General features: G+C 58.5%; 1 protein-coding gene across 3 annotated transcripts in view; it reads right to left on the bottom strand.

Annotated features, from left to right (window-relative positions):
• MAD1L1 (mitotic arrest deficient 1 like 1) overlaps positions 1-26108 on the bottom strand; it is a 350389-nt gene that overhangs the window by 246670 nt on the left and 77611 nt on the right. For all 3 annotated transcript variants that reach the window (XM_024125005.3, XM_028498607.2, XM_055089925.1), the window contains one exon: positions 20092-20178. In XM_024125005.3, the coding sequence (XP_023980773.1) occupies positions 20092-20178 (87 nt within the window). The remainder of the gene's footprint in view (positions 1-20091; positions 20179-26108) is intronic.

Below are 26108 nucleotides of genomic sequence, written 5' to 3'. Positions count from 1 at the left end.
GTCAAGTAAACAAAACTCTAGAACGTGAAACCCTAGGTGTTTCCTCTCGCCCCGGGAGGAAAGCAAGCAGGGTCACCCGGCACCTCCAGAGGTCCCATCTGCACAGGGACGGCCGGGCAGACACCCCCGACCCCGTGACAAGAGGAGACAAGCACAGCAGACACGGCAGGACGAGCGGCTCACGATCAGAGAAACAGATGGAGTTCTGTGGTCCCTGGAAAGCCCGCAGGGGCCCGGCCGACAGCCTCCCCCAGGGTCCTGTCTGCGGCCACCGGCGTCAGAGGGGCAGACGGGCGGGCACAGGGGACTCACAGCACACGCGCGTCTCGGGCCCGACCTCCAGAGCATCCGGGCACCGCAAAGGAATGAAGCAACCTCTTCACCGCGGGAGGCCGAGCCCGGGGCTTCAGGGCACAGGACGGCGCCACCCCGTACCAAGACAGCCCCCCGAGTTAGCGCGAGAGCCCCGGGGCACACAGGCTCTCTACCAGGGTGCGGGCACAGCGTCTCATCCTGCCAGGCTTAACCGGGCACTGCCTGGCCCTCTCCTGACCCCTCACCGGGGGGCGGCAGGCACCCACACACTCCACACGCGTCGGGGGCCGTGCCCTGGATGCCTCCCGTTCTCCCTCCTGGTACCCGAGGACGCGGGCTCCCTCCTCTGCCTGCCGAGTCCAGGGCCGTCACAGAGAGGGCCTGAGCCGTGTGTGCGTGTGCGTGTGCGCGTGTGTGTGCGCGCGCGCGCGAGGAGACCTAGCCGCGGGGACGGGAGGAAACCAAAGCGCCTGCGAGCGTCGTGGTTATTAATTAATTAATGATAAGATACTTGATGGAGTAATTACCCAGAAGGTCAGGGATATTTAAATAGATCACGACACTGCTCCAACACAGCCCCTCCAGGGCAGCTCTCCCAGAGGACGGCACCCCCGAGACCACGCGCTGCCCTCAGAGCCCGCCTCCCCGCCTCCGGTGGAGGAGACCCGGGACTCCCCGCTGCACTGCGCCGGCGGCCTCCAGGGTCCCCTCCTGGGCGCCCCATGTCCTGGGCCGAGATGTACAGAGACCCAGGTGGCTCCGAGCGAGAGCTCCTTCCTCTCTTCCAGCCTCACTAGGTCAGCCCATCAACGGGTGGGCGACTGAGCGGACAGAGCTGAGAGACGCTGGAGCCCAGCCACGGGGCACCCGCAACGGAGAAGTGAGTCTCTGCGCGTGGACGGGACGTCCGGGAAAGGAGGACCCTGGTCCACAGGGTGACCCGGAGAGAACCACCCCTCCCCGGACTCCACGCTTTTCCAAACCTAAGCTCATACGGTGGGGCCCCATCTCCTGCCGCACCGTGAGCTCCTGAAGGGGAAGCAGGTGATGGCTGCCGCTGCCGGGTCCCCCATGGCCACCGGAAGGTGCACACAGCGGGAGTGCCTCCGAGGGCCCAGACTGAGGGCTGTCTCAGGAAGGCTCCAAGGCAGCCTGGCCCAAAGGCTTAAAAGTGGAAGGGCAAGCGTTCGTTTTGAGGGCTGCCAAGGCATAATCCCCTTCATTCCTCTAGCTTTTACGAGAGGCTGTATTAAAAATGGTTTGTACATAATAAAATCTGTTATATTTATGGCAAGAAAATACAGAAAGACAATAAAATTAGCAGAGCATAGAAGTGAGAGAATGCTAAACATCCTTGGCTCTCCAACAGGAACAGAGAAGGAACAATCGAGGTTTCGCGCTGAAAGGCATTTAAACCGATTTAACGTTCGAAGCCCCGTTCCTCCCTCCCGAGCCCCGTCCCGGGGGCCCTGCACAGCTCGAGGGCAGCACCGCTGCAGTCCCCCAGGCCACGCTCACACAGGCGCCTGGACCATCCCTGCCGGCACCAGTGGGACCCAGGGTTTGGCCTGGGTGACGGCAGAGCGGCTCAGGTATGTCCCCTACCCCGTGCCTCACTCCCCAGGGGCTTCCTGTACTGTGTGACGGCAACCCCGTCACCTCCTCCCTGGACCCTGGCAGTGACGTCACAGTGGGCCAGGAATACAAGCCTGACAGCCGTTCTCATTCCCGCCTCTCCGGTCAAGTGGATCCACTTCCACGAAGATGTTAACTGGCAGTCGCCAAAGACCCACCGCGATCCCCGCCCCCACAGGCCTGAAGGGCCTGGCCTCCGACAACCGAAGCCCCGCCTGGAACGGGCGCCCACGGCGCCAGGGCTGAGCCGGAATTCCCGCCTCCTGACTCGGCGTGGTCCTCTCCTCACACCCCCAGGGCGCCAGGAAAACTGGACAGACTCGGAACAAAGGGCAAATCCGTCCGCACTTGTCTCAAGACCCTGACTGCTGGGATAGCTCTTTCTCTAGGTCCATCTCACTTGGTTTCTGTTTGTTTTAAGGTAATAGACGTGATTTTTAGAGCGGTTTTAGGTCTACAGAAAACTGAGCAGAGTGTCAGGGCTCTCACACACCTCCCACGCACGCAGTGCAGGACGTTTGTTACAACTGATGAACTGACACTGTTACATTATTATTAACCAAAGTCCACAGTTCACATTAGGCTTCACCTTTTGGGTTGTACGTTCAACAGGTTTTGACAAATACGCTTTACGTAGCCACCATTCCCATGCCACAATAGTTTCACTGCCCAAAAAACTCCTCTGCCCCCCACCTACTCACCCCTCCCTCGCCGCAACCCCTGGTAATCACCTATCTTCCAACTGTCTCAATAGTCTTGCTTTCTCCAGACTGTCACATAGCTGGAATCACACGCTGTGTTGTGCCTCCACGTTGGCTTCTTTCACTTAATAACATGCATTTACAGTTCCTCCATGTCTCTTCATGACCTGAGAGCTCGCTCCTTTTCACTGTCTAGATGCATCACAGTTTGTCCGTTCACTTATTGAAGGACACCTTGGTTACTTCCAAGTTCTGGCATTTATCAGTAAAACTGATAGAAACACCCGTGTACAGGTTTCCACGTGGACTTAAGTTTTCACATCCCTTGAGCAAATACCACGGAACGTGAGTGCTGGACTGCATGGTGGGAGTACGTTTGCTCTTGTAAGAAGCCACCACGCTGCCCTGCAGAATCGCCGCGCCATGCGCTGCGCTCCCGCCCGCGACGGTGAGGAGCTTCTGGCGCCGTCGGCGTTCCCGATCTTGTCCATCCTAACAGGAGTATGGTGGCAGCTCACTGTTGTTTTAATTTGCGTTTCCCGACGACAGACGATGTAGGAACACCTTCTCATAGGCTTATTCGCCACCTGTTTATCTTCTTTGGTGAGGTGTCTGTTCAATCTTTTGCCCACTTTTTAATCGGGTTGTTTTCTTACTTTTGGATTTTAAGAATTCTTTGTGTATTTTGCATGCCAGTCCTCTATCACACACCTGTTTTGAAAATACAGGTAACCCTTGAACAACACAGGTTTGAAGCGCGCAGGCCCACTTACACGCGGATATTTCTCAGCAGTAAACACCAGAATGCTGGAGTCTGTGGTTGGCTGAATCCGAGGATGTGGACAAGTCATACGTGAATTCACCCCTGCGCTGCTGAAGGGTCAACTGCGCTCTCTCCCGGTCTGCGGTCTGTCTTTTCATTCTCTGAACAGCATCTTTCATGGAGCTAAAGTTTATGGTTTTAATGAGGTCCGGTTTACCAACTTTTTCTTTCACACGCTGTGCTTCTGGCGTCGTATCCAGAAAGTCGCTGCCAAACCGAAAGTCAGCCACGCTGGCTCCTTCATCTTCTAGGACAGCCGTAGTTCTGCACGCCACATTTAGGCCTACAGTCCATTTTGAGTTAATTTGTATGAAAGTATAAGGTCTGTGTCTAGACTCATCTGTTTGTTTAGCATGTGGACGTCCAGTTGTTCCAGCGCCCTTTGTTGAAGAGACTTTCTTGGCTCCACTGTGTTGTCTTTGCTCTTTCGTCAAAGAGCAGTTGACTCCGTTCATGGGACCTGTTTCTGCCTCCCTATGCTGTCCCATGAAACTGGTTGTCTGTTCCTTCCCCAGCACTGCACTGTCCTGGTTACTGTTGCTTTACAGGAAGTCTTGAAGTCGGGGAGCGTCAGTCCTTCAACTTTGTTCTTCTCCTTCAACATTGTACTGGCTCTTCTGGGTCTCCTGCTCTTCATACAAACTTTAGAATAAGTTTGTCCACATTTTGATTGGGACTGTGCTCAACCTATGATCATTTTAAGAAGAACTGACATGACGACAATATGGAGTCTTCCTATCCATGAACGTGGGATCACTCTACATTCGTTCAGATCTCTGATGTCTTTCACCAGAGTTTTATAATTTTCCTCATTGGATCTTGTACGTATTTTGTTTGGTTTATACTTAAGTATTTCTGTTTGTTTGTTTTTGGTGCTAATGTAAATGATATAAAGTTTTAAATATCAAACTAAATGTTCATTGACTTGTATATATTGACCTTGTGTCCTGGAACCTTGTTATAATCGCTTATTAGTTCTAAGAGCTTTTTGCTTGATTCTTTAGGATTTTTATACCTAGACAATCATGTCATCTGCAAACAAAGACAGTTTTATTTCTTCCTTCCTCCCACGGTGCACCTTTTACTTCCTATTCCTTGTCTTACTGCATGCGCGGACTTCCAGTATGAAGTTAAATTGGACACCCCTGACTTGTTCCTAATCTTGGCGGGAAAGCCTCTAGTTTCTTACTTGGATGAAAGATGGAAATATTTGACAAGAAATCGGCCCCTCTATCTACCACAGTATAAAGAAAAATCTGCCCACTTAAACACTGAGTGAGCCTGAGTGACTCCAGCAGCTGTAAAAGTCTCTGGGGAGGCCCCGCCCTCTCTCATTAAGGGCTATTCTTGGACACTCTCCGGGCACACAGAGGCCCCACTGCACTGCAGAGAGCCTCGTAAGGCTTCCCCGGTTCTTAACGTCACCAGAAATCAGGTGGGAAGCAACCCGGAGCCAGGCAGCCTCCCACCCTGACCACCCGGAACAAGGACAGCTGGAGGGACAGCCAGCTCTGCTGCTGAGGACCGGAGACACCCCCTCCAGCCACCCCGACACACGGCAAAACTGGCCTTTGCTCTGAGACATGAACTCCTTCCCAGAAACACCACAACTGGGGAAATCTTCCCAAACGTTTAATGACTGGTATCCTTGAATTTCAGGTGGAGGAACATTAATTACAAAACACCCTCCAAACTCCAATCAGGATTTCAAAGGGACACCATGTGGAAAGACAAGACCAGCCTCCGCGAGCGTCAGAGGACAGTGAGCCCGCATTCCTCCAACCCCCATCCACGAACACCAGCACCCTGGGCGCTGTAGGCCACCCAGGGCCTCTGGGACCTGCCAGGGCCTCTGGGACCTGCCAGGGCCTCCCTCCCCCCACCACAGATCTGTGCGGGACCAGGTTTGCCTCATGTACTTCAACCAGGCTAGATGCAGAGCAGACATGAGAAGGCTCCTATTTCACAGACAGTAGAGATTTGTAAAAATGTCAAACAATGTCATTCTTCTCACTAAATCTTGTTTTAGAAAATACACTTCTCACAAGTACGCTTCATATTAAGAGGTAATGAGTTGTTTAATGAGATCATAGTATAAATATAATTGTAAATAATTTTTTTAATATTTGTTTTAATTTCCAAAAATGGTGAGTATCAGCAGGCATGACCCCTCCAAACAAAAGCAGCTCTTTGGAGGAGAGGAGTCCTGAGACTACAGGCGAGCACAGGGCGGCCGCAGGAGAGCGAGGGTGGTCGACCCGAGGAGGTCAGCGTCCGGCCTCCGGGAGGCAAGGTGCGCGACTCTCATCCGTCAGCTCCTGGCGACCACACGCGTGCGCGTACCACGGACGCGAGTAAAAACGTGCTCATAAAGGGCGAACATATTTAGCAAACAGTCCTAAATCCAAATCTGTGGAGGTGAGTCCCAAGAATCTACATTTTCGGGATATTTTCCTCCACATAAGTCTTAGGCAGCCGACTGGGAACCTGTGAGATTCCGGCATTTGGGAAGCACAGCCAGATCGTTACCACACACAAACCGACCCTCCCCAGTCCTCGAACCGATCCCCAGGCGGGGGGGGCAGGACCAGACTCCGCAGCAGCACGAGGCGGCGCAGGCCGGTGCCCGCCGACGGACTGACCGGCACCGCCCGGCCTCAGCTGCGCCACTCCCCGCTGGGTGCACAGAGCTGCCCTTCTCTGCCTCAGCGTTAGAAAAGGTCAGGGAGTGGGCTCCCACGACCCGCCGGAGCAAGGCAGGCAACCGCGCGTGGAAAAGCACCTCCCGACGAGGGGCAGTGGACAGGAGAGCGCGTGCTGCGCAGACAGGCACAGCCGAGCTCACACCCAGACTCCACGCGAACTAATGCACGGCCGCGGGGCAGTGGTGTGAAACGCGGGGCACTGCGCCTACCGCGCAGGGCGAGGGCAAGGACCAAGCAAGAGGAACACGCGGCGCGGCCGCTGTCCCGACTCTGTCCTCTCCAGTTTCACAACAGGAATGTGGAGCCCCTCAGAGGCACACCCCCAACCTGACGCCCAGCGATGCCTCCCGGAGGCCCCTGCTCTCCACCAGGCTGCCCGAGAACGAGCTCACAGGCACTGCGCCAGGCCCCCGGGCCGCAGAGAGGGTCCTCAGAGAGCAGGGCCCTCCCCGCTCTCCATCTCATCCGTGTCCCGCCCCCTTCCGCCTCCCTGGGAGAGTGGAGGGTGGGGGTCCTGCAGCCACTGAGGGAGAGAGGACCAGGCTGCTAACGTTTGCCGAACAAGGCAGGAAAGTGCACTGGGACTGCCTGACAACATCGGAGAACTGCTGTCCCACACTTGTACGTGGGAATCGATGTGTGTGCTTTCCTCGCCTTGTTCTTTGACATGAGCCAGCAGCAGCTGGGCTTCACGGCCGAGTAGGAAGTTCTCTGGCTCGGGGCTTCTCAAGTTCACACAAAGTATCAGGAAGGCTGTGACCCCTCCTGGAAGGAAGCCCTGAGCCTCAGGCATGGGGACCCCACCTTCCATCTCAGCAGACAGCGGATGCAGGGGCCTGACCGTCTGCGCTGGCTCTTGCTACAAGGGAGACGCTGCTTTCCCCGGGATGGGCCTCCCTAATCCCTTCCAATTAGACCAGGGAGCAAAAGTTCCAAGGCACCGAAAGTCAGGGACCAAACAAAGGGTCCTTTCAGCATCTCCTTCGTCCAACAGTAAACAACATTCAGAGATTACTCACTTCTGCTTTTGTCCAAATGTTTGTGGAAACCTAGATTCTAACGCCCCTCTTGCAGGAGCCAGTAAAGAAGATTTTGTCTGCTTCCCAAGGATGGAGGTAACCAGGCACCCTCTTCAACCGAAATGGCTTGCCAGATGGTATTTTCTTACTTGGGGGTGCTGAGACCAGGTCTGTTCTCTGCTCTCCGACCGAATCGTCACCAAGTGGATTAAGGATCTGACTTGGCTCCACTCATTCCTTTTCCTCTCCTTTTCGCAACTTGTACAGATCATCTTTTGCCCTGCCTGGGTCCACACACTGCAGAGATAGCTCATCAACTCCATCTCTTCCCGGGGACGGAAGCCTTGTGACCTGGCGACATCTAAACCCTCAGCAGGAAAAGGCGGGCTCTCCCCGAAGGCTCTGGGATCTGACCCACAGGGCGAAGCCCTAGCCCCGAAACCTGAAACAGGAACTTCCTTGGGTCGGCAGCTTCCCGACTGCATTCCAGGGAGCGCCGAGGTCCCACAGAGGGACAGCCACGCGGGGGCCGAGCTGGGCCCCACGCGGTTTCGGCGCGGTACCAGTCCTGACGGCAGCTGCCGCCGCCAAGACCCCTGCGCGGTGCGTGCGCCCCCCCCACAGAGCGCAGGGCGGCCGTCGCGCCGGCGACGCGGGGCAGCGGGGCGCCCCGAGCCAGCTCCGGGAGCAGCTCCGTGTGACCAGGCCCCACGGGCGCTTGCGGGAGAACGCGGGCTGCCTCCACACAGGCTCCGAGACGAGAAGGGGGGCCGCGCGCAGGTCCCCCGCCGCCGGGGGCGGCTCTCCCTCCGGCACTCCCGTCACTAGGCCGTCCTGCCCTCCGTGCCGCCAGCCCGGCTCCAGCTGGGCCTCCCGGGCACACACTCGGCACCCGCTCAGCCTGATGCAGGGCCCCCAGCCAGAGAGCGATCCCGCTGACACAACGGAAGGAAGCCGCCCCTGCGAGCTGGTGCTCCAGCCACGGCTCGGCCGCGCTGAGGAAGGGGCAGGCCGGGGGAGGCCACCCAGAGGACCGGCCGACGGCCTCCTCCCGCCCCGCGGCCCGGGGGCACCAACTCCACACGGGGCTGCGCCCGCCCGACCTCCTAAGACGCCCGAGGAAAGGTGAGTCCGGCCTTCGCTGCAGACAAGGAAGCAGGCTGAGAGGCAACGTGGGGACCCGGAGACCACAGACGCTCCTCCTCAGACGACAACGGCTGCTACCCCCGGGCACCTGGAGATGCCGGGAGCTCCACCAGCTCCAGCGCCCCAAGGACCCTGTGCAGCAGGGACCATCGCCTGGCTTTCCAGACGGAAAAGCAGCCGAGGTGCCGAGAAGCTGAAGATGTGGACGCGCCCGGGTCCACAGCCTGTTGCTGAACCCCTGGGGCCCACGTTCAGCAACGGGCTGCAGAGCCCAGGCCCGGACAGACAGACAGATAGATAGGCCCTCCTCCCACAGGCGGATGGGCCAGCACGGGGCGGGGCGGGGCGGGGCGGGGCGGGGGGAGGTGATGGAGACCGAGCGGACAGGAGGCTGCTCACCCCTGCGCCCTGGACAGCAGCCCGCGCGGCGGCCGTCACGCGCCGCCCAGAGCCGCCTGCCCGCTGGGCGAGCCTGAGTGAGGAGGACGGCCAGGTCTGAGCTGAGGCCCATCACCTCACTCTGCTGCGATCACAGCCCCAAAGCCCCCCCGCCAGCGCTGCACACAGGGCAGCCCTTCCTCCTCCACGTTCCCAGGTCTGCGGTCCGAGGCTCGCCAAGGAAGGTGTGCCCAGAGGTCCCCTCTGCCTTCAGCCAATGGGGCCAATGTCCCCTGGCCCATAGGGTCCGTGGTCCTGGGAATGTAACCTGGTCCCCCAGCTCTGGGTCTGCCTCTGGTCTCTGGAACCAGCCACTGGCGATGGCCCAGAGCCCTGAGTGTGCAGGGAAAAAACAAACACGCTGGGAGAAGCTGTCATTCAAACACCACCAGAGGCTGGGCAGGGGCAAAGGACACATCCTGAGAGCCCCCACCAGCCACAAGAAATCCACCCAGGGTGTTCCAGTACGTGCCCGCGTGAGGGTCTCCACGTGGAGAGATGCAACACCTGCAGCTGGGGAGCCACACCCCTGACACTGGTGTCCCTGACATCCTGGTACCTGGGGGCCAACCCTCCATTTGGCCACACTGACAGAAGCTGACAGCGCCTGCCACCCTCTTCAGACAACAGGAAAAGCGACTCCCCACCGAGGGCCGCCATCGGAGTCCTCACGGGCACACCTTCACTCGGCCCGTCTCCAAGAAAGCAAAGCGGTGCGGGCAACGCCCGGGATCTGTGAGGGTGGGATGTGGCCTGGGGGCCTAGATCTCATGGTCGGAAGTTCACAGACATATTTAAAGACCTTTTAAAAACCAGACTATGACATCTGATTTTGACTTTGTTTACCACTTAGAAAGGCCTCCCTGAGACAATAAAATTTCATGTTAAGGTCAAGAGTTCTGTAGCCTGGGTCTGAACAAGCCTCAGTCTCCCTGGGTCTCTGAGGACCGTCCAGGCTGGTGCTCTATTATTTGGACTCTGAAAAGCCCTCCATCAGCTCCTCTGCAACACACCAAGCCACACAGCAGGCCATCACGGCCACACCTCTGAGGGGTCAAAAGCCCTCCACGGCCCTGAAGCACCTGGTCACCTCCAGGAGCTATGCTTGGCTTAAAATCAGACCCACCCCAGACCCCAAGGCTGGCAGGCAGCCTGCAGATGCCCCTCCAGGGCCTCCCGTGCCGGTCAGTCCTCAGGTTCTCCAACCGGCTCCCTGCCACCCACACACTCTGGAAGCAAAGGCTTGGCCAAACTCGCTGGTGCCCAAACACAAAGAAATAGGAAGACCCGGAGCTCTCTGGCCAGCCCCAGGCCGCCAGCAGCACCTCGCACATCCTCAGTGACCGTGGTAATGACCCTGCACGGAGGGGAGGGCAGGTGCCGCCCCCCTCCCACAGGCAGGGACTGCGGCACGGAGAGGCTGGCCGGCTCTGTCCAAGCCCCACGCCTGGAGGCAGCAGAGCCAGGAACAGCCGCCATCTCACTGGCGGCTGGGCTCTTTCCCTGTACCAAGCTGCCTCAAATGCAAGGCCAAAGCTGGAGTCAGGGGCAGGGCACTTCTGACGCTAGAAATGAGGAGGAGGGAAGTGGGAGAGTGCAGTGCACACTCTCGGAAATGCCTGGATGCGCCCACCAGAGGCTGCCTGGTGCGCCTCGGGGAGAGGGTCGGCCACGTCCCAACCGAGCATTCTACCTCCAAAGGGAAACAGGTGACATCGTCGGAGCTCAGGTGGAAGGCATGGTCCAAACCAGGAGAAACCCACAAGCGCGAAAGGGCGGCGGGCCTGCCCAGCCCAGTATCTGCACGCCGCGGGGAGGGCCGGATGGAGCCGGACACGCAGCCTCCCGCGGTAATGTTCCTGCAGCCACTGCTACCGAGCTAACCACTCAGAAACTGATGTCATTCTGGGGAGGAACATGTTTTCCAGTGCTTGAATAAAAGGGGGAGTTTCACATTTTATCCACTTCCACGTGCCTTAACAATAAAAACTTATTTAAAAGGTCCATGAATATGTAAATGGTGTTTTAAATACGGAAACGCAAAGCATGCAAGAAAACAGTCTGGGTGTGAAATATTAATGGCATCTCACCTTGCCGAGCGGAGGCCACACGAGCTAGCTGCGGCGGCAGGATGGGGAGCCCCGGCCCCTGCTCAGCAGACAGGGCAGCACCCAGGGCTCTCCCGGGCGGAGGGGGGCGGGGCCGCGGCTCTTGGCCCAGCAGAGCCGCGGCCACCCACTCTCCGCCCCCACCTCCCAGCCACCCTGCTCCGCTGCTCTCCCCTCCGGAGCCACCAGGACCGAACCGGGTGTCTTTGCCAGTGCAACCTCAGACCGCACAAGTTCCACCAGCGCGGCGTCCACGCTGCCTGCTGTACAGATGGGCGCGAAGGGGCACCAGAGTGGGAGCCAAGTCCTCCCTCACCCAAGCAGGGCTGGAGAGCCCCGCGAGGACAGAGTCGTCTCTGGGACACGAGCGCAGGGTAACCTCCGGGGTCAGAGGCTGGGGACTCGGCTACAGGTCAAGCTGGGCACAAACTCACCGGCAGGCCCATCGGGAGGCTCGGAACCTTCAGGTCTGCGTGTGGAACGGAGGGCCCAGAGGTCGGCCAAAGTCCTCAGCTGGTGATGGCAGGGCCTGTGTGGGCCACACGCACACGCCCCTCCAGGTGGCAGCACACCTGTGTGTGTCCACCGGAAGTGAGGGTGACAAAAGCAAGAGACTGATGACCCCTAACAGAACAAAGGCCACCTTCCTACAGAAAGTTCCACCGCCCTCCCCCCAGGGAGCTCACGGTGCTTTAGGGACCTTCTTGCAAGGTACTGACGGCAGAGGCATGACCAGGCCTCTCTCCACACGACAGAACAGGAAACCAAGGAAGACGAGCTGCTGCTGCCCAGGGTGTGGTCCTCGGACCAGCAGTGTCGGCAGCACTGGGGCACCAGCAGAAATACAGAGCGCGGTCCCCATTCCAGACGTGCCGAGCCCGAGCCTGCGGCAAAAGCCCAACAGGCGCCCTCTACACTCACTGAGCTGGAGAAGAGCTGGGCGCACAGACTGCCGGGCGGTGACCCCACAGAAGCCCCAGAGCAGAGAGCAGCCACCGTGCCCGGCCCACCAGGGAAGCCCTCTGGGCAATTAAGTCCCCCACGTACCCGCCGCAGCCCTGGGCGTCCACATACAGCTCCTGGCTCATCCCCACACAGGCCCGGGCGAGGCCAGTGGCGCTGCCAGGCGGTGACCCCACGCCGGGCGGTGATCCCACGCCGGGCGGGCACAGCCGGGAAGCCCACAGGGTTTGCCAGCAAGACCAGACTTCCCTCTGGACCCCAGCATGGACCAGATTCTCCCTTAGCGTGAGGGGGCTTTTGGTCTCAGGTACAGAAGCCAGGCAGCCAGAGTCTGGAAAGTGAGAGCAACTCCACCAGGCTCAGGGCCAAGCCGGAGCGGCCGTCAGCCCTGAAGGTCTGCACCCACCCTCAGAGGTGCAGCACGGGTGCCCGGCCTCCACGTCCCCGCCCCGAGGGTCTCACCCACACTGATGGGGAAGCAACTGGAAGACCCAGGAACCACCACTCAAGGAGAGGAACGCAGAAACCAACTTCCAGGGAGGCGTCTGCGGAAGAGGTCCGTTCACCTCACCCCCAGGGCTTTCGGTCACTGCTCTCCCCACCCTTCCTAACTGGCCACAGAATTTAGAAGCCTGCTAACCGCACTCCCTCTGGGGAGGCCACGGAGGAGGGTCTGAGGAGAGAGCCGCAGGAAGTGGCTCCGAGGGCCGCAGGCACCACCTCACGTCCAAACACGGGCACTGCAAGCAGGTGCCGGTGCCCTCCGCCCGAGCGAGGAGGCCGGGGGTCCCCCGCGCTCAGCCGCACGCCCACCACGGAGGAACACGTGGAGCCGAGCGTGAGACGCAGGCTGGCTCCGCGCCTCCTGCCGAAGCCCATTTACGCCGAGTGTCGTCAAGAGCCGACCCGACAGGCGAGGCCTTGGTCTTCATCCCTGAAAAGCCCTGGGGCCACTGCTGCGGGGCAGTAACCAGGCCCAGGCGAGCCTGAGACCAGGTCGGGGACGGCTGGCGCTCGCCCAAACCGCTCCTGCCTGGGACGGGAGCGGACCATCCTCCACAACGGCTTCTCCGCGGCTCCCGTGCTCTCCCTGCCAGGCTCACGCCCGCCAGGGGCGCAAAGGGTCAAGAGGGCCCGGGAAGGTCCGCATAGGGCACACACGAGCCACCCTGGCAAGAAGCTGAGGCAGACCGGCTGCGGCCCGCGGTCGGCACCGCGGTGCAGACTCCCCCAGGGTCCCTGCCTCCCAGTCAAGACCGCTGGGTGATCGCTGAACCCGTGGAAGCCCACGGAGCTGGGGCACCACGCAAGATGGAGGGAGCACAGAGGAACAAGGCAAAGCCTGGCCCCCACGATGGCGCCCAGCCCGCCCAGCAGAGGGCAGGGTCAGAGGCTGGCCAGCCCGTGCAGAGCCCGACCTGGGCTTCTGCCCACCCGACTTCCAGGCTGGTGCCCCAGGACGGGCACAGCACAGGCAGCCCGGCCGCAGGCCTCGCCCCGTCTGTCTGTCGCGTTACAGCGCACAATCAGCTGAGGCGTTCATTCGTTCGCTCACTCAACAAGCGCACGCTGGGCCGGGCCCTCCTCTGGCTCCAGGGAGCTTGCACGGCAGTGGGGGACAGGGCACGCACGCACAGTGCCACCTGCGGCACGGTCACCAGGAACTGCCCAAGCACAGCCCCGGGAGGGAGGGCCAGGCTACACGCGGATGTCTGAGCGAGGGCGCCCCGGGTGAGGACGCCAGCGGGCCTGAGCCAGCTCTCACCCACCTGGTCCACTGTCACCGGGTCCAGGTGGAGGAGGACTGCAGCGCTGCTCTGTGGCGCTCCTGCCTGCCTGCCTGCCTGGTCGGCGGTCGGCCGTGGGCGGAGTCGCACCCCCACTCACGCCCCTAGTCTGGAGGGCCAAGCCAAGCGCAGCCTCCACAGCCAACCACCCTCTCTGGCTTCAGGTGCCTGTCTACCCCGGGCCCCACTGTCCTCACCACGTGTCCAAGGCTGAGCTCACGCTTCCCTCTTCCTGCACCCGCTCTTCTGCTCAGTCCTCCAAAATCCACCATTCACACGCTCTCACCAAACACCTCGCTCTTGTCTTTTTGGCTTACCTGCCACGTCTGATCCACAGCAAACCCCGCATCCCCATCTATCAGGTGTGCCCACACCTTCAACCCCTTCCCATCTTCTCTGCCCACCCCCCCCGCCCCCAGCAAAAGACACACCTTCTCACTCCTACCGAGCCTGCCGGCAAACCCACCACTGCCCCGCCCTGAGCTGCCCCAGAAGTCCCACCTCCCCGGCACCTCACACAAGAGGACGGTGACGACGACGGTGATCCCAACCACCGGCCAGCACTCGCTCACCGCACCAGGCGCGCTCCACGCGCTTCACCGAGGCTCTGTGACAACCGTCACGGCAATCCTGCGACTTGTCACCGCCACCTTCACAGGTGAGGCAGAGACAGTGGGGACCTGCGACACAGAGCTACGCCGTGCTGGGGCAAGACTGGACCACGAGCAGCCTGCGTTTAGAGCAGCGAGAGCTTCCAGGCCCTGCCCTGCCCGGTCAGACAAAGCACGAAACCCAACCAGGTGCACAGGGAACAGGCTCTCCCTCCCAGCCCCGGTCATCATGAGCCTTCTGTTCCCATCGCTGGCCTGGCTGGCCTCTGGACAGCTTGAGTCTACCATAGCTCACACAGACACAGGTGACAAGGGTAACAAGGCCTAATTATATTCCGAGGTTCGAAACGACAGACTAAATGGTTTGCACAAAGTGAGAAAACAGCCACATGAAGAATCATGACTGTCATGCTGATCTGAAGTCACCCCTGGGAGGCGCAGAGAACCCATCAACCTGGCAGGTGCCAGGAAAACACAGCAGCCAAGGGCACCACCTCCCGAGGCGGGTGGTGCTCCACCAGTTCATTCTCAAGCCCCCTTCACTAAACAACTATCATCTCCTCCCAGCGCTGCCCAGAGCCCCCGGCATGAGGAGGGGCAGCGCCATGTGGAGGGGGCCAGTCGGCTCCCCGGTCAGTGGCCCAGGCCAAGGCACCAGGAGCTCCCAGGGGCGTCCAGGATCGGCCAGAGTTCTAAGGCAAGACCAGGTCTCCAGGAGCTGCAGGGCTCCTCACACACTGACAGCTTGAGGCCAAGGGCTCTTCTGAAACATGCAGAGCCCAGAGGAGGAAAGACCTGAGCTTCAAAACAAACTGCAGGGCTTCCCTGGTGGCGCAGTGGTTAAGACTCCGCCTGCCACTGCAGGGGACACAGGTTCGAGCTCTGGTCCAGGAAGATCCCACATGCCGCGGAGCAACTAAGCCTGAGCGCCACAACTGCTGAGCCTGCGCTCTAGAGCCTGTGAGCCACAACTACTGAGCCCACGAGCCACAACTACTGAAGCCTGCACACCTAGAGCCCGTGCTCCGCAACAAAAGAAGCCACCGCGATGAGAAGCCTGCGTACCGCAACGAACAGTAGCCCCCGCTCGCTGCGACTAGAGAAAGCCCGCGCGTGCAGCGACAAAGACCCAACGCAGCCAAAAATAAATAAATAACTTTATACCAAACAAACAAACAAACAACTTCAGTCATTAGAGCAGCCCAGAGCTGGTGTGCTTTGGGGGTGACCGGGCAGCCTCTGAAGCTGATCGTACGGAGGGGTCATCAGCCGCAAAGAGCGGGGCCCAGCAGGAGCGCACAGAGCACGGCAGGCGGGGCCACGGAGCCCGCACGGCTTCTCCTCCCTCACTTCTACAGCGGGTTCTGCCTTAAATCCGCGTCCAGGGTGCGGCCTGAGGCTCACGCCAGCCGGCCGGTGACGCACGTCTCCAATGGAGCAGAGGAACGCGTGCGTGACCAAGGGTTCTCTGCGGCCGCGTGTAGCACCTCTCAGGGACCGGGGCTCCAGCCCCAGATAAACCGTGTGGCGCTCCCAGGACGCACAGACCAGGATGCAAATCCTGTTTCTATGGCTTCCTGGCTGTGCGACACAGGGCTCGACTCTCTGCTGTGAAACAGAGGACAGCAGCACCATCTCGCAGCATTCAGGTGAGATGCGACCGGGTACCGGCACGGGCTCAGCCAGCTCCACCACTCTCACCATCCCCACCGCGCCGCGTGCACAGGTGAGAGCTGGACCCCAGAAGCCCCCGCCCCGCTCCATCCCCCACTCTCCACCAAGGCAGAGAAACGCAGGCGTCACAGCCCCACGTGTCCCCGCACGAGCTTCCCCGCTCCCCTGTCCTTCGAGGTTGCCCACAAGGTTCTGAGCCACCAAGAGACGCAGCCTCCCGTCCACCCCGGCCCACAGCGCCCCTGGCTCTGCAAACGCCAGGGCTACGGGGTGAGGTGCTGGGTCCCGGAGATGCCAGGATGCTCTTGGGGCCTGCTAGGGCACAGGCAGCTGCATGGCAGCGTCAGGGGAGCTCTGCATGGAGAACACTGACGGGGACGCACCTGGAGCCGCGCACAAACCGCGAATACTCGCGTGTCCTCAGCACACCTCCAAGGGAAGAGGATCCGCCCTCAAGCGCCGAAACCAATGCTGGGGCGGCCACAAAAGAAAGGCAAGGTTCCCTGGGCTGTAATTAAACTCCCGTCCAAAGGCACGGACACACCCATTCATATCGGTGCCCCTGGAGCCGTCCGAGGTCGGCCACGAAACGGAAAGCGCAGAGAGGCTGGCCTGGCGGTCCAGGACAGCCCGCTAACAGAGAGGCACGCCACTATTAGCTCTCCCCGAAGGACACGCTACAGGATGCCAACGAGAACCCCGCGAGACCTCTGGCCCCACCACCGCCTGCACGTCACCTGGGGTTTCCTGAGCGCTGCTGAACGCCAGGCACCTCCTGCCACCTCGCCACCCCTCCCCCTCCGACAGGCCTCCGAACCCTCCGACCGGACCCCCGCCTGCCTGCGTGCCGGCCAGACCCCAGGCTTGCGCCCTCGTGCCAAGGTGCCTCTACCCGCCTCACCTGGATTTCTGCCCAACTGCCTTCAAAGGCGTGAGGCAGCGCAGTCAGCTGCTCCCGCCTCACGAGGCGTCCTGGCGTCCGCACAGACCGCCCGCGCCACGGCCGCGCCGGCCTGCTGCCTGCGAGAGCAGCAGCTGCCCAGACCCCTGCGAGCGTGAACGGCGCCGCGCGCACGTCCCCTCCCCGTTCTGCTCGGCGAGGGCCCCGGGGGCCCAGGACCCCAGCTCCCTGCCACCTCCTCGCAGGGCCTGCACGTGGCTCTACCGTGAACAGATGGGGCAGGAACCCGACGGCCCCTTATCGGCTGAGGCCTTGAGAGCACCCCTGGGCTTCTCTGATCCGTTCCATCACCGGGAGGAGGGAGATCCCCCGCGGGACCTCCCTGAGATGGAGGGGATGATGCGCGCGCGCGCTGGGCACGCCGCCAGCACACGGAAGTGCTCCCCGGACGGCCGCGCGGTCGGGACCAGTCTGCTGAACGAGGACGGGGCCCAGAGCGCCTCCATCCGGCGCGCAGGCAGCTGTTCCTAGGCCCCGGGCCCGTGCCGTCACACCTCACCTCACCTCCCGGGGCCCAGCGGGCCGGCGCCCATCCTGCAGAGGAGGTGAGGCACACAGCTCCTTCTCGGGATGCCTGAGACTCAGTTGCTCCTGGGTGGCTGCATCGGCTCTCAGAGGGGGCCCACGGGTCCTGAGAGGCGGGCACGTTGGCAGGAGTCACGCAGACCTCCAGCCACCACGAAGGACTGCTCCCAGAGGTGGAGAGTCCATTCCTGAACCGATCCCAAAGAAGAGACGGGACGGCTGAATCTGTACGTGAGACCACGGTGGAAAGCACCGCCGGAGCTGCGGACGGGAGCTACGTTCACGAAGCTGAGAGGCTGGATTTCCTGTCGCTGCTCAAAGCAGGTCATTTTAGAAAGTGCCTCTCAGTTTGGCGGGAGAAAAATGCAGACAAGTTTCCTTTCCTCTAATAGTTCATTCTCTCTCAAATTCAAAGTAAAATAAAGAGGATCGCCTGGAAAGATGTCAAACACTCTAATTTCAAATCACTTTTAATGCCCGTTTCATCTGACAGTAGCTTTGAAAGCGAAAGGCAGTCTTTATCATTTGAGGTATTTTTTTTAAGTTTTTAAAAAATTAATTAATTAATTTACTTTTTTGGGGGGCTGTGTTAGGTCTTCGTTGCTGCATGCAGGATTTCTCTAGTTGTGGCGAGCAGGGGCTACTCTTCGTTGCCGTGAGCGGGCTTCTCATTGCGGTGGCTTCTCTTGCTGAGGAGCACAGGCTCTAGGCACGTGGGCTTCAGTAGTTGTGGCACACGGGCTCAGTAGCTGTGGCATGCGGGCTCAGTAGTTGTGGCTCACGGGCTCTAGAGCGCAGGCTCAGCAGCTGCGGCACACGGGCTCAGCTGTTCCATGGCATGTGGGATCTTGCTGGACCGGGGCTTGAACCCATGTCCCCTGAATTGGCAGGCGGATTCTTAACCACTGCGCCACCAGGGAAGTCCTCGTTTGAGGTTTTTAAGCTAAACTGATGTGATTATGTCCAACATAACCAGACGCTTCTAAAAGCCAATTTTCAAAGAGACATCAGCCCCCCAAATAAGAAAGCCTTCCTTTGGTTATTAATAAATTCTTGCAACGCCATCTGCACTGCACGGGGTGGGGGAGGCTGTGGAGGACGATCGCGGCGAGCAGGCCGACTCCCCCCACCAGCTAGTCAGCCGTGCAGGGCACCCGAGGTCCCTCTGCGCTCACGGCCCTCTCAGCCTGCCCCCAGCCCCTCGCCCACTGCAGAGGCTGACCTCACTCAGCTGTCCACCCTCTAGTGAAGCACGTGGGAACTGACAAGTTTAACACCATCCTCCACAGGTAACTGTCTGGGGCAGAATTCAACCCCATTTGGGCCAGTGAGAGTGACTGGGGTGGGGGCAGTCTGCCGCCAGTGGGGGTCCTTGGACAGGTTTCCTTATTCCAAAAAGGAGACCCAAGAAGGAGGCCTCTCTTTCTGCCTCTGATGCGACACCCAGAACCTGGTCAGCCACCCTGCAAGCACGAGAGAAACCAGCCTGGGCCCCAGGGGACAGAGGCGGACAGCCCTGCGCGAGCCCAAGTGCGGCTCGGTGAGGAACAAGCATTTGGTTTGGTGCCCTTCCCGGCACAGAGCTCCACAAACCCTTGGAATTTCCCGAACGAGGTGAGTGCCTTTTGTTAACAAGCCCCTTCAGCCAGAGCCCTGGGCAGGAAGGGTCGGGGAGAAGCCAGAGGAACCAACCAGGGGAAGAGAAGCTGGAACTTTCAGCTCCACCCCCAGCCCGCCCCAGGGAGGGGAGCGGAGATAGAGACCAAGTGAATCACCGATGGCCGTGACTTAATCAAGCAGGAGCCCCACAGACACTGCTGAGCAAGGCGGCTTCCGAGTCAGCGGACACAGGGAGGAGCTGGGAGGGCAGCACCCCTGGAGAGGACACGGCAGCTCTGCCCCCATCCCACACACGCGCCTCATGCATCTCTTCCCAGCTGGCTGATCCAAGCGGCACCCTCGTCATAAACCAGTCATGCTAAATCAAGTGCTCTCCTGAGTTCTGTCGATCATTCCAGCAAACTACCAGAGAGGGGCTGGGGGGACCCCGAATGTGCAGTCAGATGAAGTGCGGGCAGCCGGCGAACCCCGAGGCAGGTGCGCCTTGCGGGACCGAGCCCTCAGCTGTGGGGTCTGGCTGACCTGGGAGCTGGTGGCGGAGCTGGACTGACCCCTGGGGCACCCAGCAGTGTCAGAGGCAGAACTGGTGTGGAAGCAGCTCCTCAGGCCCTGGAGGAAGTCAGAGCTGCCTGCCCGGGCCTGGACGCGAACGGCCCGGCTGTGCTGCTACGCGGGACCCTTCCCGAGGGCACAAGCCCGCACACGTACAAACACTCAGACACCCCAACCCAGGTTCCCGCCTCCTGGCGTCCATGGGGCGCTCAGAGCCCAGGCCTCCACAAGACGCAAATGCTCCCGTGGGGCACTCGTCTTCCCCCAGACCCCACGCCCCGGGAGCCCAGGGCTCCAGGGCTGATCGCCAGGGCGTCCAGACGACAGGACGCCCGCCGCCTCAGCGGAGTCTCACTGCCACGGGGTGCCCCGCCGCCCCAGCTCCCGCCCGCTCAGGCCGAGGCGGGGATGGTGAAGCGCAGCCACTCCTCAGCCAGGGGCGCGCTCACCGGCACCCCGCTCTCCGAAGCGGGCACGTCGCCACAAAACCATGGGCCGCCAGGCCTACCTGCTGGTGATGGAGCTGTTCCTGTCCTTGAGGGCGAGCTCGCGCTGCTGCAGCTCCACGATGAACCTGGACAGGTCCTCCGGGGTCCTGGGGGGTCGAGAACACAGGTCAGTGCTGGTTGTGCCCTGGAGGGGGACTGGCCGACACTAGAAGACGGCCCAAAGCCACACCGGCCACTGGCGGGTCACAGACCTGGGGCGAGTTAGGGCCCGCGCAGCGTCCCCGGCGCGGCGGGGCGCGGAGCTGTGCACTCACCGCCACCTGGGCTCACACCGCAGCCAGCCGCTAGCCATGTAACATGGGGACGTTACTTTTATAAGCCTGGATTTCATTTCACCTGTAAAAACAGGGTCGATACATAACAATGTCACCATGCAGAGGATTTGAAGTGAGGTTTAAAAGCGCCTACCAGGCAGCTAGCAGAGGAGGCGCCCAGCGCATTCCAGTTGCCTTTCCTCCCTTCCGCTCCAAAATCCAGGTATGAGAACAGCAGCAATGTAACAGCCACAACAGATACCCACATGCCCAATGCCTCGTAATTTTCAAAACTATTCCAGGTTAACGATCTCGGTTAATGCTCAGAGCAGCCCTGATGTTTACTGTTTCCATTTTGCAAATAGGAAAACTGAGACTCAAAGACACCGATGGCTGGTTCAAAGGCCACCCACTCTAAGCAGCACTGAGCCTCATTCTGAATCCCCTCCTCTAGCTCAGCACCATGGCTCAGGAGAACATACACCAAGAATGTCCCTGACATACAGGTGGCCAACGGGGACATGAAAACATGCTCAACATCGCCAATTACTAGAGAAATACAAATCAAAACTACAGTGAGGTACCACCTCACCAGGTCAGAATGGCCATCATCAAAAAGTCTACAAATAAGACATGCTGGAGAGGGTGTGGAGAAAAGGGAACCCCCCTACACTGTTGGTGGGAATGTAAATTGGTACAGCCACTATGCAGAACAGTGTGGAGGTCCCCCAGAAAACTAAAAATTGAACTACCATATGATCCTGCAATCCCACCCCTGGGAGACGGATTGGAGAAAACTCTAATTCAAAAAGATACATGCATCTCAATGGTCACTGCAGCACTATTTACAATTGCCAAAACATGGAAGCAACCTAAGTGTCCAACAACAGATATGTGGCTAAAGAAGATGTACACACACACACACACACACACACACACACACACACACGCGCACACACACACCCAACGGAATACTATTCAGCCGTAAAAAAAGAATGAAATAATGCCATTTGCGGCAACATGGATAGACCTAGAGACTGTCATGCGGAGTGAAGTTAAGCCAGACAGAGAAAGACAAATATCATGTGATATTACTTACATGTGGAATCTAAAAGAATTATACAAATGAACTTATTTACAAAACAGAAATAGACCCAGAGACATAGAAAACAAACTTATGGTTACCAAAGTGGGGAGGGGGGATAAATTTGAAATTTGGGATCAACATATACACACTACTGTATATAAAATAGATAAACAACAAGGACCTACTGTACAGCACAGGTAACTATATTCAATATCTTGCAATAACCTATACTGGAAAAGAATCTGAAAAAGAATAGATATATTTAACTGAGTCACTGTGCTATACACCTGAAACTAACAACATTGTAAATTCACTATATTTCAGTTTTTAAAAATGGCTGATTTTATTTTTAAGATGTCTTTGAGAGACAGAATGGAACACCCAGCGGAACGCAAACACTCCCGACACCTGCATGGGACACACAAACTAGACGGCTCGATGGTGTGCAGTGGCCGAGAGGAGGTGAGCGCAAGGGCCGGAGCCAGAGCCCAGGGCTGTGCAGGGGCCACGGCTCGGTCCCCCACGGGCCCTCCTCCCAGCCCCCAGAGCCAGCGCAATGCCCAGCTTCCAAGAGCGCTCTCTGGCCTCCTCACCCCTCCTGCTGAGGTCGGCACCTGCAGTCACATCGTACCCAAGGACCGCTCACAGAAACCTGCTGAAACCGAGCCTCATGTCCAGGGCCCACAGACCCTGCACCGCCAGGCCCCTGGGGCCTCCTCACCTCCCACTGGACTTTCCCCTGCTGCCTGAACACGGCTACCCGTTTGCTCCCCAAAACTCTGCGATAGTTCACCCTGGGCCTGCAAAGCTCTTCCCTCAGTCTCCCCAAGCCTAGCTCGTTCTCAAGAGAGGTCTCAGGAAAGATGTCACTTCCTCCAAGAAGCCCCCAAGCCTCTCCCCACCCCATCACGACCCTGGCTGCACAGCACCACCCCCCTTGCTATCAGTTTGGGGTCTCTCAGTGTCTGCCATCGCTAGAACGTTAGCCCGAAGACTTGTGCTTGTCAGTGGTACGTCCTGAAAGCCCAGCGCAGCCCTGCACAGAGGGGGCCCATGGCCCCACTCCTCACACACAGGGGTTCTGTCATCCACATTCCTGCCAAGGTAATCCCAGGATCTCTCCCTTTCAGGCCACCTCATGGAGGCCCTTCCCTGGCCACCAGAAGAAAAGCGCTTTATTGGACATTTTGCGAGGACACGGCCTCAAGGTGTGAGAAGCACACTAGGCACAGCGCCGAGATTTCTACCCTTACTCTGCCCTGAACACAAGCCAACTTCGTGCGTTAGAAAACACTTACACTGAAAAGGTGTTTACCAGTAGAAGACCTTGCGAAACGAAAACCTAGGAGGGGGAGAGGTTGAACCAGCCTTGAATGCCAATTCCCTGTTCTTCTCAGAGCTTCCTAATGTTTTCCAACCTCAGGGAGTTAAAGATACTAATAGGAAAATAAGTAAGCAAAACAAGTCAACCCTTTTAAGCCAAGAGACATTTTTTCTGAAACACTGTTAAGAGGTTTAAGTTGTTTTCCATTTTTCTATGTTAGTCAAAGGAGTATGCAAACTATTATTAAATCAATGGGAAGTTTATTTAAAACCAATGAAGCAACTTGCATGTCTACTTCTGCAAGGCCCCCGGTCCCTATGGGCCCAGGACCAGCCAACGCCGTGTGGGACAGGCAGACGGGAGCCCAGAGGGTGGCTGGGGGAGCATGACGACGGCCGCCCTCCTCCTCACGCCCCTTCCAGGCTGGGCCGCTCTGCTGAGACCTGCAGGAGCAGTGAGGGCCCGTGGAGAAGTGCCTGTCAGACAGGCGGCCACACGCTCTGCGGGCCTCTCACTAGCTGAGGCGCAGCGATACCCTGCAGGCAGAAGCCTTCCTGGAGACGGGAGAGCCAGGCCGCAATTCAGAAACAAGAGCCTTGCCCTGAGGCACACGGCCAGGAGCTAGAGGGACACAAGAAGGGCCAGGCTCTTAGCGGGGGTTCTCCATTTTCCTTTGAAGTTAAGATAAGTTGAAAGTAACAATTTAACAATGAGGGGAAATTGGGAACAGTCAAATGAAGAGAAAAATGAACTCCTTCAGAAATGCTCTACTCACGCTGATGGGCTGATGGCTCGGGGCCTCTGCATCTTCCTGTGACACCTGCAGGCCGAGGCTGCCGCTCACGCCCTTCAGCTGAACTTCACAGAGGCCATCAGGCACCCACATGCTTTGGAACTTTTGAGCAGCTATTTCAACAAAGCATCAAGGGGCCTGGCTCCATACTGGAATAAACTCAGTAGGAAACCGGCCTTCCTCTCCCCCACCATTACACTCGGCCCCTCGGCCACTGCCCAGGGCCAAGGCACACTCTCCAGCAGTGGCTTCCCCGCCACGCCCCAGCAGCCCCAAGTCCCAGGTGCGGTGCCACCATTCAGATGCGCCGACCCCCCCCACCCCGCTCCCCGCAGCGGGGGCGCTTCAAGCTGCAGGGCCTGCCTTTCCCAGGTGGTGCCCAATTCCAGAGACCAGACTGCACAGGCATGGACCCCGCGTCCCGTTCCTGCAACGGGACCACCTTCTCCGTGTGGCCTCTGGCCTGAGAACCTGCAGCTCCTACTCTGTAAGCAGAGACTCGGGAGTCCTGTCCAGTCATTCCCGCTGGCCACTGGGTTTCAACTTCTCCTAAAAACCCAGAGGCCAGGAAGCCAGGCAACGACACTCCACAGCTATTCTACCCTCAGAGACACAGAAAAGGCGGGAAGTCTCTAAAGAGGTGGATGCACTGCGGGAGACCCGGGGCTCAGGTCACAGCTCAGACAACTCCAGGGGGAGCCCAACTCAGCAGGGCTTCTTTAGGCTTATTTCCAAGACCCCAAGACCCGAGCGCACGGTGGCACTACCACCTGAAAACCCCTCACACATCCGTTCACGTCATGCGAGCAGGAACCTTGAAAACCACTTCTTCAGGTACACAATTCAACCCCATTGTAACACCAGGATTGGGAAACAAGGACGAAACATAGGTAACAGTGACAGCGGCGTGTGACAGCTCACCCTGGAAATGAGGGGCACAAGTTTCCATTTAAAATGATCACTGATCAATAAACAGCACGGAATTCCACGCACCTTTAGTTTGCAGTGTTGGTCAAAAAGAAAATGTGCTCTGTTGGAGGAGTGCACTGTATGACCTTTAGTTAAAACAGAGTACTTGTGAGGCACTGGTTTGAGAATGTTCCACGTGAGAAAAAGAAAAGATAGGGAGGCGGGTTTGGCAACACGTGTGCATTCTTGAGGCTGTGACGGGGCGAACCGAGGGCGCGGGGAAAGTTTGAGCAAGGGGGCAGGAGGCCTGGCTTCAGGAGACCTCTGTCTATACTGACAGCAGTACTATGAACACACCTGAAGAGAAGGAAGTAGGAAGAAATTAGGGCCTAAAGGACTCCCAAGGCAACCCAGTCCCCTGGGTGGACGGACAGGAGGCATCTGGGTAACAGGGGACACGATCCCGGGCAGACTCGTGCATCCCCGAGGTCCCACCTTGGGCTCCTTGGGGAAGAAACGCAGGCAGGAGAGCTCACTCATCCAGCACAGTGGCTCCTGTGACCTAAAAGACAAGTCGCTAGCAAGGCTACCGCCCTGCCCCACTGCCCCAAGGAGGGCTGAGCCGTGCTCCTGGACCAGGTAAGAAGAGCAGCTGAAAGGGGAGACCACACCCATCAACCAGCAACTGCACCTCCAGGAACACGTCCCAAGGAGCAACCAGGGGTGTGCCCTACGTGTGGTTAAGTACACATCGGGGCATTGCTTGCTTCCTAATGGTGGTAGAACACACGTAACACAGACCTTCCCACCTTAAGCACTTCTGCGTGCACACTCAGCGTCAGTGAGTCGTGCAGCCGTCACCACCATACGTCTCCAGAACTTTCTCACATTCCCAAGCTGAGACCCTGTAGCCCCTGAGCGACAACGGCAATTCCCCCGCTCCCAAGCCAGCCCCTGGCGCCCAGCCTCCACTCTGTCTCTACGAATGCGACGCCTCCAGGGACCTCCTATCAGCAAAATCGTGCACTATCTGTCCTTCTGTGTCTGCCTTAATTCACGTAGCCTAAGGTCCTCAGTGTGCCAAATTTCTTACGTGTCAGACTTCCCTTCCTCTTTAAGGCTGACTAATATTCCACTGCATGGATATACTTATTTTACTTAACCATTCATCCTTCAATGGGCACTTGGGTTGTTTCTACCCTTTGGCTACCGTGAATAATGCTGCCATGAACACTGGTTTTCAAGTTATGTGTTCAACTCTTTACTTTCAACTCTTTTGGATATATACCCAGAAGGAGAACTGCTGGATCATTCCATTTTCAATTTTTTTGAGGAACCGCCATACCATTTTCTACACCAGCTGTATGATTTTACATTCCCCGTGTATTTGTTTTTACTTTAAAAAAACAAAAAAACCTCAACAAGAGAAAATAAGCGAATAAGTTCTCACAGCCATAACAGGGGATACTATATTTGTTAAATCTGATGCTAGGCAAAAAGAGCTGGCCAGATGGCCGCTACAGATCACAAAAAGCACAAGAAAACATAGGAGGGCATACTCCCTCCTGGTCAGTACAATGGGATATGCATGGCTTCATGGGATGTGGCATTGTAAAGCGGGGGGGGGGGGGGGGGCGGGGGGGGTTCTG

This window comes from Physeter macrocephalus, chromosome 14, assembly GCF_002837175.3.
Source record: "Physeter macrocephalus isolate SW-GA chromosome 14, ASM283717v5, whole genome shotgun sequence".
Lineage (NCBI taxonomy): Eukaryota > Metazoa > Chordata > Mammalia > Artiodactyla > Physeteridae > Physeter > Physeter macrocephalus.
The sequence above is the reverse complement of the archived record's forward strand: the minus strand, read 5'-3'. Positions and strand labels throughout refer to the sequence as shown.